This window comes from Megalobrama amblycephala, linkage group LG17, assembly GCF_018812025.1.
Source record: "Megalobrama amblycephala isolate DHTTF-2021 linkage group LG17, ASM1881202v1, whole genome shotgun sequence".
Lineage (NCBI taxonomy): Eukaryota > Metazoa > Chordata > Actinopteri > Cypriniformes > Xenocyprididae > Megalobrama > Megalobrama amblycephala.
Genome location: NC_063060.1, coordinates 13,848,001 through 13,862,485, shown reverse-complemented (window position 1 = coordinate 13,862,485; position 14,485 = coordinate 13,848,001). Strand labels below are relative to the sequence as shown.

The following is a 14,485-nucleotide window of genomic DNA, read 5'->3' as shown; positions in this document are numbered from 1 at the left end:
CTTCATTGGTCCGGTCAACAACTGAGAGGTGTGACTTTGACCAGAGGTTAAAACCCAGCGAACAGTGACACTCCCTCTCTTCTCTTTTTCTCCTTGCTTCTGAACGACCGAATCGATCTCCTTGCGGCCGGCCTAGGCCAGGCCTGCAAGGCCTGTAGGCCTCGGCCTACAAACGAGCCATGTGCTCCTCATCCCACATGGAAAAGACTGGCAATAACTTCGGACTGAATCACCCAAGATCTCTCCTCAGATGGCAGAGCCAATGCTCCTCAGCCTAAGGGCATCTTGCAAGTATCGTACATTTTAACACTAAACAGCGAGTTAGTATTAATTTGTAAGACTTACCTTGCTATTGCTGAAGAAACTGATGATTCCTTTCCAGATTGCCTTTGACATTTCATGTAGCTCTAGTAACAGCATCTCTTCCGGTTCAACTCTATCATTACTCATTCTGACTTGCGTGTGTGTGACCCTTTATGTATGTTATGTTATGTGTTTGTTAGTTTAGTTATTTGTTTGTGAGTTAGTTAATAAAGATTGTGCACAATACACGTTTGGTTCTGACTCCGTCTGCTAATGAATTGCCTCTTAAGTGATAGATCCGGACTACGTGCTCTGAGTAGTACAGTACAATAAGAAATATTATTTTTCCATAACTTGGAAATGGACATTTCTTAGAATTAATAAACAATCAACACTGAGCGTTCACTGGACGAACAGGTTAACTGATTGTAATGTTAATTTTAATGTAGCTATGTCCAGTTAATCTGATTAACGGATTTGCATATTCATAATTAATCATAATTAATAATCATAATGAGTTATGAATAATTATTAATATTTCCCCTTTGAGTTAATTTTCGCTACAAACTTAATAAACAAGCTAAAATAATTTGATCTGTGGACAGACTTTATTTACAAAACACATCGTTAGAATTTCACTATCACATATAAATATAAAATAAATAAATATCTGACACCCTGGGTAAGTGCTCACTATGGTACAAATGAGAAAATCTGTCACCATGTGTCATTGTGGTCGCTTGTGTCAATTCATCTTCGGAGAGATCCACACCATATGGCTTTTTTATGTCAAGGCAAATGCACAAAACAACTTGATAAATTTCAAGTGAGATTTTCTGTAAAAACAACAGAGTAAGATAACGAAGTGTATATTACCTGAACAGAGTTTTTGTCCATCTCTGTGTCTTCTGTCCTCTGGGATATTTGTTTTTGACTTTTTATGGATATTTGTATCCTCTGATAATGAAATTAATTAAAATCAAAACATTACATTTACATGAGAAACACACAAAGGCATTTTAAACAATGAGCCATAAAATGATACCAGCATCAGGCACTGTTTGAGGTAAGATGAATTGCTCACAAAATTTTTAATTTTCTGTCATCCTTTACTCACCCTCAAGATAATCTTTGGAATACAAATTAAAAATGGAACAACATGAGTGTAAGGATGACAAATGTCATTTTTAGTTTCTGTATTCTTTAAAGTAACACTTTAACAAACATTGTATATGAAAGTCAATAACACACCTTTATTTGCATCTATTTCCACTGTTTTACGTTTCCTGGATGTGTTTTGTTTGACTTTCTTCAAGTGACTTGGTAAAGCTCTAAGGTTTTTCTTGGCAGGTTCTTACTGCTGGAGAACCAGGCCATCTTCCTTGGGTAAACAGGATTTCAGGGTCTCACAAAGGCCATGAACAACTCTGGATGCATTCTTGATAGCTTATTTATCAGTGCAAATATATGAAATGTCGTGCAAAGTCTTGAGCTCTTCACATAGATGCCACTGATCGCCTGCTAAACCTGATGACTGTGACTTACTACTTACTTTCTGCTTCCCCGTGCATGGTACAGGACTATCAAAAACATCAAAGCAGAGGTTTTCTTGATTGCTGATTTCATTGCTCTGGGGATCTTGTGTTAAAGCAACATTGAAATCCAGAGTTACATATGGGTTTTGACAGTACTCTGGGCTAAGATCAACCCACGTTTTGTCAGTGTGCCTAAAAATGGCAAAGAAATGCTTGCATGGTAAGAACGTTGTTTTGAAGAGGACACATTCACATGATGGGTATTTTTCAGAGTCACCAAGTTCTACTTTGTACCATGCAGAAGTTGTCTCACTCTTGACCTTAAAAGATTCCTTTCCAAGCACCTCTACGTGTTCTTTGGAATAGCTGGAAGCTGCCTTGATACTGTTCAAGCAATGTTTGACAAAACTTCTTGGTCTGTCTTTCAGGAATGCTGGAACAGCTGGATTGTAAGTCTTGCATTCACTACTGTAGATGAAGTTGAGTCTACTGTATGACAGCAACTGCTCTGGGACAAACTCACATACTAGAGTTTCAAGCAGAGATGACAGACTTCCTGTGCCAGAAAATTTGAGGTAGAAGCTCTTCAATGATTTATTGAGTGCCTCAACTCCATTGTTGGTGGTAACTGCCACAGAGAATCCATGCGGTGCATAGGCCCTACACCACCTCTGGAAAACAACAACAAAAACAATGAAATTAACTTGATACAAGTAAGTTCTGTAGGAAGAACGGAACAAAGAAACATCAAGCGCAAAGTGAGTGGAAGTGCTCTAAATGCCTGCCTGTTCTTTTACTTTCTACCTGTCTAAATGTACAACTATTGAACATGAAATGTGGAACACAGAACATGTCCAGTGCAGTACCTCACCTCCCGAACACACAACCACCTTTTATCAACATAATTTTTGACTTCAAGGGATTTGTAAACTTTGCTCTCCTTCAGTCTTTCAACCTCCCTATCACAAGATGCTTCACTTTGGGCACTAGCTATGTCACGAAGGTGGTCAAGTAGTTCATTTTGCTCAGAGAGGGACAACTTGTTCTTGGCTGTCAGGGAGAGTACATGGGAGATTAAAAGTCATTGGAAAAGTGATACAACTTAACTTTTAATAAACAGGCTTGGCTATTGCAAGAAAAAAAGACGTAATATAACAGGTGTATTGTCCTGTTAATAAAGTATCTGTTATTAATAAATAAATAAAATTATTATAATCAAATAGGTCCAAGGGTAGTAGGCTGTGAAAGGCTATGGCAATTTTGGAATTGCCAAATTTTGCAATTCTAAAACCTGAAAAAAACTGAGATTTACTGAATTTACTGAAAGTAAATTCTGTACTGGTGTACTGCTAATAATGAGGAAAAATAGCAACAATGTTTTTTTTTTGTTTTTTTTTGTTATCATGTATCAAGACTTTGGCCCAGTACATTTTAAATGCAGTGCAATATTTTATACATTACAAATGCAAGTTTATTTCATCCATACCTTGCCTTGTCCATCGCATCCAAGCTTGCTCACGATGGAATGAGCATAGATAGTTCTGAGAATTTGGAAATACATGTTTCAAAGCTTGATATTCTTGTTGTGAGTAATCAAGCATGAAGTATTTTGGCTCCCAATGCTGATTCCACTGTTTCAAGATGTTAAGGGCTTCGGTTATTGCAGCAGTTGTCTCATTTTCACATATAAACTCAGCAATAGGCTTGTATCCAACATTTGTCCGAACAACAAGAAGAAACAAGGGCAATGCATATTTGGTTGTTCTGTAAGTAGCATCAAGAAGGACCATATCTCCATAACGCTTAAGTAATTCCTGTTGTTGTGCATTCTGATGAATAAACAAGAAAGTTTCTTGTGAAGATGTTATCTCCTGTGTGATGTTACCCTCCAAATCAGAGTCTTCAGAGACGGGAAACCCTTGTTCTTCTGCTTTCACTTCAAACTTCAGAACTGTCTGCTTGATGTTGTTTTCTGTACATTTCCGAAAGAAAAACTTGGCATTTGGATCTGTTAATTTCCATTCATCAATTTTTTTTTCTACCTGCAGTTGATCAAAGCCAGAATATTTTCCACAAACTAAGGCTTGATGCACATGGTTTTGGATAACATGGCTTGAAGGGTAGTACGATGGGTCTTGTGGATGTGGTAGAATGCTTCCCATTTCTGAAAGCTCTTTCTGGACAAACGTTTTCAGTACCTTCTTCAGGAAAGGAACTGAGGTTATTCCAAGTGACACGTATTCCTGTATTTTGTCACGCACCATGTAATGGATGTTATTTGAGAAATGACAGTTTTGTGAAGTGTTGTGGTTTTTGTGTGCCCCTTCCAAAGGTATTTTGACATGGATAATTTCTGAAGTGATGGTGGTGTTTTCTTTTAATGACTCCAGAACACCCGTAATCGCCACTTGTTTTTCAGTTCTAGAACTTGTTTTAGTCACAGCAAACTGATCATATCTGTGAACAACAACATTGTTTAATGATACCCATTCAATAAATATCCAATATGTTGAACCACCCTTTTATTAGACAGCACAAGAAATATGCAATTCATCACTAATTAAATTGATTTTACAGAATATGTAAATATATAAACTTTAAAGCAGTGGTTCTCAATTGTGAGTCTGTTTATACAGAGTCAGGAAAAACATGGAAGAAATACTGTAGTTACAAAACTGTAGTCAGGTTGATTCATCAGCACTTGATGTCAAACTGGGGCACTAAGCAAAACAGTTGAGAACCACTGGGTCTCTTTCACTAAGCAATGCACAAATTTGTGCATGAAATCTGTGTATGAACATTTTCATCAATGACTTTAATTCTAAAATGCATTCTAAATCTACTGAAAAATGTAGGAACTAATAAAAAGAAATCAAATACTCTTAATGGCCTTATAAACATTTTAAGATGAAAATTAGTGAATGAGACCCACTATTCCCACTGTTTTAAAGCTACATTAACCCTCTGGAGTCTGAGGCTGATTTTGGGCCCTGGAGAAGTTTTGACATGCCCTGACATTTGTGCTTTTTTCAGTTGGTTATAAAAATATTAATGACAAAAGTCTCATTACACTGTATTCAGCACAAACTAGGCTACCATAATATGTGAGCAACAAGTATGTACATGTTAGTATTTTTGAGAGTATTACGTATATGCGTAGTTTTTGAAAAAACAAAAAACAAAAGTAACTGAAACAATGCCTCAAAATGCATACTAAATGTTTTTTCACAAGACTTTTGAGAATTGTATATTTTAGTATAGAATTTTTGCTTCAAAATGATGTGGAAATGATCCTCCCTACTCTGACACATAAAACATTGTATTGATTTTAAATTTCTAAGACACTTTTTGTTTAGGTAGGCCATATGCGAAGAGGTGTGACTCTTCATGAATAATGAAGTGATTTACACCTGGGGAGATTAAGACCCTGCCCCTAATGAGCCGCATAATGAGCCATTCACTCAGGAATGTGACTGAGTGAACTAAGAAAATGCAAAGACAAGACATATCATTGTTTTTTTCTTTTTTATTTAAAATAAAGTTAACAATATAATTTAAATATAAACAAGGGTCAAAGGCACATTTTGTGTATACAGGCAAATAAAGGTAAGGTTTATAAAAAAGCCCACTTTTACACCCTATACATGACATGCTTGATCACACACAGATAATCTTTGCAGCCCAATGGTCAGTGGGAGGTGGTGAACAGAGAATCTGAACAGTCACACATCTGTGTGCCATTTTTGAAAACAGTTCCTTTTCAACTGAAGACACAAGTAAACGTCACATTCCTGGCATTTCCAAGGTGTGTCTTGCCTTTTACCAAGCTGTACTTTGCAAAGCATGCAGTTCCGACGACCAGCGGTGGCATTATTCCTTGCATCTGATGTCAGCTCTGCTGCTGGAACCGGTACATGGTCACTTTTGGTCCGTTTTGGAGCTGCTTTCTGTGACGACATACCAAAGAGCTCTGCAATCAGCTGTTCTATGAACTCTTTATGGGTCATGTTACCGTAAAGGTCTTTGTGTATGATGAAAGCGTTTGTGGCAGCAATGTCCAGGAAGTGTAGAAAGATCTTTCTGTACCACTTCATTGTTTTGTGCTGTGTTGTGTAGTACTGTATCAGCTGATCAGACAGGTCGACACCCCCCATGTGTTGGTTGTATGCAGTCACAGGTGCAGGACATGGAATTGTCTTTGTCCTCCATGTTCCTTGTGATTTCACCCTCCTCTGCACAGTGTCTCCACTATAAGCAGCATGTATGGTAGAACAGACAGATACCTCTCGTGTGTCCATCCACTTGACAAATACAAGAGCTCCATCCCGAATCCACCTGATGGATCCTCTGGCAGATTTCTTGGAGAGTGAATTAGCTGCATTACGAGGGCAGTCCTTCCTGTTGTCTCTGTATGTCCCACAGCCACCAAACTTCATGGCAAACAAGTCTCTCAGGAGCTTAGGACTTGTGTAGAAATTGTCCATGTACAGATGGTACCCAGAGCCTAAAACTTTACAGTCCAGAAGAGATGTCACCGCATCATATGATAGTCCATGGCCTGTGGGAAAGTTGTTCTTTCCTGTGTACACAGAAAATTCCACAGTGTATCCATTTGATGAATCAGCAAGGACAAACAACTTGAAGCCCCACTTGGTTGGCTTGGCTTTCATGTATTGTCTCATTCCAGTGTTTGCTTTACATGCCACCATTCTTTCATCCACAGCCAAGTTCCGTTTAGGATGGTAGTTTGCTTTACAAGCAAGGCGGATTGTGTCCATGAGAGGTTTGACCCTGAAAAGACTGTCATGATCAGCTGTTCCCCTCTTTCTGTCATTCTCCTTGTCTTCATCTGGGTGACTCATGTGCACGTTCCATGAAATGGTACGGTATCTGTCTCTTGACATGATTGTAGCAGGAAAAGGCACAGAGAAAAGACTGTCCTGTCGCCAGTAGTCACTGATGGAGCTCATCTTCACCATAGCCATGTAAAACAGCAGCCCAATGTAGCGGTACATCTCACCGATGCTGATATCTGTCCATTTATATCTACATCCCTTTGAAACTGCCCTGGCAGCCTGAGCATTGGTGTTCTGGCATAGAGTTGAAACTGCATCCTCAGAAAAAAACATTTTGAAGAGACTCTTAGGAGTGTGTTCATCAGCAGGACGCAGTTGTGGTCCAGGTTCCCGTGCAGGTAGGAATCTCAGAGTCTGTGGAACCATGTCAGTGTCATTATCTGTTTTCCATGACAGAGCTGAATGCCTGTTGCTTGTCTGAATGTTTGTCTTGGCCTTTTTTGCAAGGGGTTTTGGAGCACTCTCATTAGGGCTATAGCTGGAGAAAAAAAAACAGTGAGATGGTTATTACACAAGGAGCTATACTATTTGCATCATCAATAACTAATACTAATATAATGTTTATTATTGTATATATTAACATTACCAAGCACTAATGCTAATATATTGTGCACGCATAAGAAAGAAAGCCATACAGACACATATATACATACACTACCGTTCAAAAGTTTGGGATCACTAAGATTTTTAATGTTTTTAAAATAAGTTTCGGCTGCTCACCAAGGCTACATTTATTTAAGTAAAAATACAGTAAAAACAGGAATATTGTGAAATATTATTCCAATTTAAAATAACTGTGTACTATTTAAATATATTTCACAAAGTCATTTATTCTTGTGATGTCAAAGCTGAATATTCACCATCATTACTCCAGTCTTCAGTGTCACATGATCCTTCAGAAATCATTCTAATATGATGATTTGCAGCTCAAGAAACATTTCTGAACAATTGTAAACAATAAATGTCTCTTGAGTAGCAAATCCTCATATTAGAATGATTTCTGAAGGATCATGTGACACTGTAGACTAAATAGTACACAGTTATTTTAAATTGGAATAATATTTCACAATATTACTGTTTTTACTGTATTTTTAATTTAATAAATGTAGCCTTGGTGAGCAGACGAAACTTATTTTAAAAACATGAAAAATCATACCGATTTCAAACTATTGAACGGTAGTGTACATAGGCCTACCATATAGTGGGTGAACATGTACTTACTCTTTCTCATTTCCGCCTGTGTTGCTGGGTGCCCTCTTAGTGGGAATTGCAGGTGAATGTGAGAGTGATGGATCCACATTCCTAAAAAAAACAAATTGTAAAAAAAAAAAAAACTGTTATTATTAGCATATAAGATACTACTCTCATACCATTACCTATGCATAACGGACAGGAAAGTAACAGGTATACAAGCATGCTGTATATGTCTGTCAACTGGCCATTACCGGACAAAGTGTGCGAATGTGTAAACGTTACAGTCTGCTATATCAGTTAGCACATATAGTGGGTAAACGTGTACTTACTCTTTCTCATTATCGCCTGTGTTGCTGCGTGCCCTCTTAGTGAGAATTGCAGGTGAATGCGAGAGTGATGGATCCACATTCCTAAAACAAAACAAAAAAACTGTTATTATTAGCATATAAGATACTACTCTCATACCATTAGCTATGCATAACTGACAGGAAATTAACAGGTATACAAGCATGCTGTATATGTCTGTCAATTGGCCATTACCGGACAAAGTGTGCGAATGTGTAAACGTTACAGTCTGCTATATCAGTTAGCACATTTAGTGAATAGCAACACGTTTGCGCATTTCACAACCAAGCATATTTTAGCACATTCACGTCTATCATAATATGCTATTCCACTGCATGCAGTTAATCGATCTAACGCGTGTATCCAACGTATCTATGCATATTAATAACAAGTCGAATATCAACAGAAAAGCATTCTATTTATAAGCATTTTTATGAGATAAAGTTATATAGATAGATGTAAATATAAGGCAAATATATATGTACGCTTATATAAAAAAAACACGTCAAATAATTTAAGTATATCAACAGAAAAGCATTATATTTATAAGCATTTTTATGAGATAAAGTTATATAGAGTTATATAGATAGGCCTAGATGTAAATATAAGGCAAATATATATGTACGCTTATATAGAAAAAAAAAACGTCAAATAATTTAAGTAAAACTAAATCACTTACTCATCAGAAACTGTATCTTCAGCTGGATCAAGTCGCTCTTCAAAATACAGACGTTCATCGTCAGAGTCGTGTTCTTCTTCCGAGGAAAAAGTGAACTCTTCCTCACTGTCCAGGACCATCTGAAGAGCCTGCTCACCTGAGTAGCGTGCCATCTTTCAAACGTGCAGGAAAGCGAATGAATCTGATGAAACTTGATGCTTTTTAAGACGCTGTTAGGGGCGTTTACAGTTTGCATAGATCGCCTCAGCACATTATCTTATGAATAGAGCGCTCTGCACGTGGGCGGGCACACATTAAAGATAATTAGGTAAGACAGGAGAAACAGTACCTCTCTTTACTTTTATACTGATTACATAAAGGGAGAATTTTTTTTTAGAATTTATTTGTTTCGTTTAAAAGTAGACACTTAAAGCTTTGCAAAGACATATCTCTCATGTCCATGTAGCATGTATAAGCCGTCTATTTTAGTTACTTTTAGTGACCTTTTAGAATGATGTTTGCAGAGACAGAGATGGCAGGACAGCACACCCTGTATATTTTATTTATTTTTAAAAAGCACAAAGTTTTATTTTGATTGTGAGTGTACACAAATAAAAGAAGACATTCTGTAGTTTCAATTGATGTATTACTTATGTCTCTATGATAAAAAATGACGGAGTATTTTAAGTCTGTTTTGCTGCAATGTGAAAAAAAACTGCAAAACGCGCCGGCGCGTTTTTAGACCTCAGAGTGTTAAAAAAAGATGAAAAAAGTTTACTTAATATTTACTAAAGAAGAGAAATTGCTTTTTATTTCAAACTTTTTTGTATATCTGAATCATTTTTAAAGATGTATTCCTGTCTACATATTATGTAAACTGTATATAAAGCCATGCTAATGTAAAACTTACCTTACTACATAGCAGACATAAAGTTTTGCTGGGCAATTCACTTTCTTGCTGTTTTGAATATGGAACCTTTTTCTTCTTGTGTATTCATGTTCAGTATGCTGCAGAACAAAAGAAAATAAAGCTTAAATTAAATATTTTTTGGGCCAGACACTAACATTCTTTTGTCAGTGAACAAACATTTTCATTTGGCATACAGTACCCTCCGTAAGTATTGGAACAGCAATGACAAAATCGTTCTGTTAGCTGTGGTGTCAAGACATCTATAAATATGATTCATATGAGGCAGAAGTACAGAATGTCACATTTTATTATTGACTGTTTCAACACAAAATGTATTACCAACTAAGTACAGCACTTTTAAAGTGTCAACCCTCTGCCTAATGTGAGCAGAAGTATTGGGACGGTTTAACTTAAAGTAAATCTAAATGTGTAAAGCTAATATTTAATTGTGAATCCCTTGCAATCAATCACAAGAGCAAGTCCGTGACCCATAGACATCACCAGACTCTTAGTTTCACACTTTGAAATGGTTTTCCAGGCCTTTAATGCAGCCATTTTCAATGATTGCTTGTTTTGGGGCATTTCTGCCTTTAGTCTCCTCTTCAGCTGCTGAAATGCTTCTTCAATAGGATTTAAATCTGGAGATTGACTTGGAATGTCTTGAAAAAGATAGATACCACTGGCAAGCTTCAGCAACCAACAACGACCAGGTCATGACAGACAAATGACAAGGACTATGAAAAAACCTCTAAAATAGCTGTCAGTAAAATCACCAGCAACCTCCAGAAAGCTGGGAGTAGTGATTACCCTGCACCATATGACAAAAAATGATTAATTACTTTGACCTTTGACATATGAACTTGACCTCTCCCTCCCCCCACAGGACCACCCAAATATTATCCCATCCCCCCATAGTTGACCTCTGTATGAACTCCATGACCTTGGGGTTATGGAATTTAAATGGCGATTGACCTTTGACATGGGTTTTGAATATGTCCATTGATTCTCAGCATTTTGAAATATCTATGGTATTGACTTGTGGTCATTTGTAGGTTGGATGATGGATGATTTTTGAACTTTGATGCCATGTTGGATTTCCTGGTGGTGATTTTTGAACTTTGACACCATATTTGAAGTCCTGATGGTGATTTTAAAGGCTGAAGGGTCACATGTGTTGAGCAGACATCCGCATTCCAGCACATAGGAGGGTATAATATAAAAAGAGCACAGTGTTTTCTGCAGAAAAGGAGTATGAGAAACATGGGTAGTTTAAACTCACCTAAAACGCCTGAGACAGAATGGAACAACGAAGAGATGGAAGAAAGCCTGACTTTTGCTCCGAGAAAACCAGGGGGATATGTCTATTTGACAAAGTTTCTCCACGATAGTAAGGACTGCGTGAGAGGAGAATTTGTAATGAATAGTAACGTCTAGGTTACTAGTGTAACCCCTGTTCCCAGAAGGAGGGAACGGAGACGTTACGTCGATACTGACATAATGGGGTCTCGCCAGGGAGCCCAATCACCTCCAAGGATACAAAACAAGCCAATGGGAATTGGCCTGTGAGATTTACATGCCGGGCCCCTCCCCCGGCATCCGGGTATAAATAGGGCCGGCATACTCACCTTCATTCACATTTTTGCTGAGGAGCCGAGACAGGTATCTGGCCGCTCAGTGGTGACTCAAAGCTATGGCAGGGGAACGTAACGTCTCCGTTCCCTCCTTCTGGGAACGGGGGTTACACTAGTAACCTAGACGTTCCCATTCAGTCAGTCACGTTCGACGTTACGTCGATACTGACGTAATGGGGTCCCATGGAAAGCGCCATAGCAACTGAACCACGTTACGAGTGTTAGGGAGGCAGGTGCTGGCAGGCTGAGGCGTGCCAAATGCAAATGCGGCCCATACTCGCAACCCTCCAGCGCCCAGAGCAAGCCCAGGAATGTCTTCCATACCGGTGGGATGGAGAGGACAGGGCGTTACCGTGGAGAAGTCGAAGCTGCTGTTCCTACCCCACGGGGAAGAGTGCTTCGGAACTCAATCCCTCGTTTTTCAGCAACGACAAAAACGCCAGGAAAGCGTTCCCCGAAGAGGGGAAAGCTACGGAGACCACACCCTGCCCGAAGGGAGGTAACGTGTGGAAGACACATATGGACTGGTCAGAGAACAGTAACGCATATGGGAGATCTCTGATGTAGGTCCTACCTTCCGGGAGGAACGACTAGCAATCAGAGACGGGGCAAAGCGAAGCCGCCCAGGGAAAGACACGGGTTTACCGTCAGGGAAACCTTACCGTGGACAAACACATATGGGATTACCCGAGGGGAATCACAGCATATGGGCATCTAGCCCAGTACAAGGGCAGACCAACCGGGCATACACACGAGTACTGGACCTAGCGCCGGACGCCTCCGCCACGTCTGGCCGCCGCAGGATGCAGGAGGAACTCCACAGGGTTCGCCGTTACGGGGAACTGAACTGAGGAGCTGGAAAAGTGCTCGCATTCCCTCTCCCGAGGGAAATGGCACAGCAAGCGAACACCCATGGCTATCTACGAGTAGAAAGCACACGGGTGGACACCGGTTCCACTCGGAGATTATAATACCTCGCGAACGTATTCGGTGTCGCCCAGCCTGCAGCTCTGCAAATGTCTGCAACAGAGGCGCCGTGCGCCAACGCCCAGAGAGAAGCAACACCCCGAGTGGAGTGAGCTCGCAACCCGAGGAGGCACAGCTCGCCTTGGGACTGGTAAGCCAAGGCGATGACATCCACTATCCAGTGGGCCAACCTTTGTTTGGAGACAGCCTTTCCCTTCTGCTGACCTCCAAAACAGACAAAGAGCTGCTCAGAGCTTCTGAAGCTCTGCGTGCGGTCCACGTAAACGCGCAGCGCACGAACGGGACACAGCAACGCAAGGGCTGGGTCTGCCTCCTCCGGGGGCAGTGCTTGCAGGTTCACCACCTGGTCCCTGAAGGGAGTGGTGGGAACCTTGGGCACATATCCAGGCCGGGGTCTCAAGATCACGTGAGAGTAGTCCGGCCCGAATTCCAGGCACGAATCGCTGACCGAAAATGCTTGCAGGTCCCCAACCCTCTTGAAGGAGGCGAGCGTGGTCAGGAGCACTGTCTTGAGAGACAGATGTTTCAGCTCAGCTGACTCAAGGGGCTCGAAGGGAGCTCTCCGGAGGCCCGAGAGGGCAACGGAGAAGTCCCAGGAGGGAATGAGGCGAGGCCTAGGGGGATTTAACCTCCTGGCGCCTCTGAGGAACCTGATGATCAGGTCGTGCTTTCCTAGTGACTTGCCATCGAGCACATCGTGATGTGCTGCGGGGAAGGGGACAGCCTCCGTTCCAAACCCTCTTGAAGGAAGGAAAGCACAACACCGATTGGGCATTTCCGGGCGTCTTCCCGGTGGGAAGAACACCACTCAATGAACAGACTCCACTTCATGGCGTAAGCGCGCCTCGTAGAGGGGGCTCTGGCCGAAGTGATGGTGTCAACTATCGCGGGCGGTAGGCCACTCAAGTTTGCCGGATGGTGCCCTGCCCCTGAGAAAGGAGGTACGTCCACGTCCACGTCTCCCGTCCAAAGCGGGTAAGACCACGGCCGCTATCGCGGCCAAGGCTTACTCCGCTGCTGGACGGGAGACGTGGACGATTCCGCCAGGTGGCCGCGGACTGCGGACTGACAGAGTGGCCTCTCACTTCCGTGTTAAAGAAGGAGAGATGCGATCTCAACACCAACATGGACATGCCCTCGCAGTGAGGGCATGTACCATCCACGAGTGCTGACTCAGCGTGCGGTCTACCCAGACACGTGAGACAGTGGTCGTGGCCGTCAGAGGAGGTCAGGAAACGACCGACTCCAGAAACACACGGACGAAAAGACATCTTGAAAAAGACACTGATCGCCCGTGCTTGCTCTTTCAGTATACCTCACCAGCCGAAGCACCCAGGGATGAGTGCAGCACCGTCCTGTGCACAGCGCGCCGTCACACCCACCGCTGAGCGTGCCTTCCCACCAGCTGGAGATACATGATCAGCCACCGGAACAAACAGTTGATAGCAATTAAAATTGCTGTTTTTCAGGAACTGTCCTGTAGCAATTATAATTGCTGTTTGCTCTTTTTTTGAAGAAATTCACTCTTGAAGAGGTGAATGGAAGATCCGATCTGATCGGCTCCGAAGCAAAAGTATGAATGAAGGTGAGTATGCCGGCCCTATTTATACCCGGATGCCGGGGGAGGGGCCCGGCATGTAAATCTCACAGGCCAATTCCCATTGGCTTGTTTTGTATCCTTGGAGGTGATTGGGCTCCCTGGCAAGACCCCATTACATCAGTATCGACGTAACGTCGAACGTGACTAACTGAATGGGAACCGCGTATTTGGTTACATATTCAATAAGGACTCCCGAGTCATTACGCTCTTACACCACCGACAGCACTGGGGAATTTATACCTGGAGAAGACCCCTGTCTAATGTTTCCTGTTAAAGACTGGACTTTATTTTACACCCGCATCTGGAAAGATCTGAATGACTGTGGAGAGGAACCTCTGTACATCGCTGAGTGGGACAGGATAACTCCGGATGTTCGCTATCGCATGGTCGGTGATCACACTAATAAGAAGCAGGATGAGTGCGTCTACATATTCTGTTGCAAAGACAAGACAAAGCTCAGAGACCG

At 41.3% G+C, this 14,485-nt stretch overlaps 2 protein-coding genes across 3 annotated transcripts; both read right to left on the bottom strand.

Annotated features, from left to right (window-relative positions):
• Positions 1-1,745: 1,745 nt before the first annotated feature.
• LOC125251463 lies at positions 1,746-4,160 on the bottom strand. Its single transcript, XM_048164483.1, has 2 exons — positions 3,325-4,160; positions 1,746-2,509 (listed from the first exon to the last, which is right to left on the bottom strand). The coding sequence occupies exons 1-2, from the start codon at positions 3,397-3,399 to the stop codon at positions 1,751-1,753; spliced, it is 834 nt and encodes a 277-aa protein (XP_048020440.1). The 5' UTR covers positions 3,400-4,160; the 3' UTR covers positions 1,746-1,750.
• Positions 4,161-5,293: 1,133 nt separating this feature from the next.
• Positions 5,294-9,426, bottom strand: LOC125251655 (piggyBac transposable element-derived protein 4-like). Of its 2 annotated transcripts, XM_048164725.1 has the most exons (4): positions 8,913-9,424; positions 8,218-8,298; positions 7,916-7,996; positions 5,301-7,172 (listed from the first exon to the last, which is right to left on the bottom strand). In XM_048164725.1, the coding sequence occupies exons 1-4, from the start codon at positions 9,062-9,064 to the stop codon at positions 5,561-5,563; spliced, it is 1,926 nt and encodes a 641-aa protein (XP_048020682.1). In that variant the 5' UTR covers positions 9,065-9,424; the 3' UTR covers positions 5,301-5,560. The 2 variants fall into 2 exon arrangements, with proteins under 2 accessions (XP_048020683.1, XP_048020682.1); XM_048164726.1 differs by lacking the exon at positions 8,218-8,298 and having other exon boundaries at positions 5,294-7,172; positions 8,913-9,426.
• Positions 9,427-14,485: the final 5,059 nt, after the last annotated feature.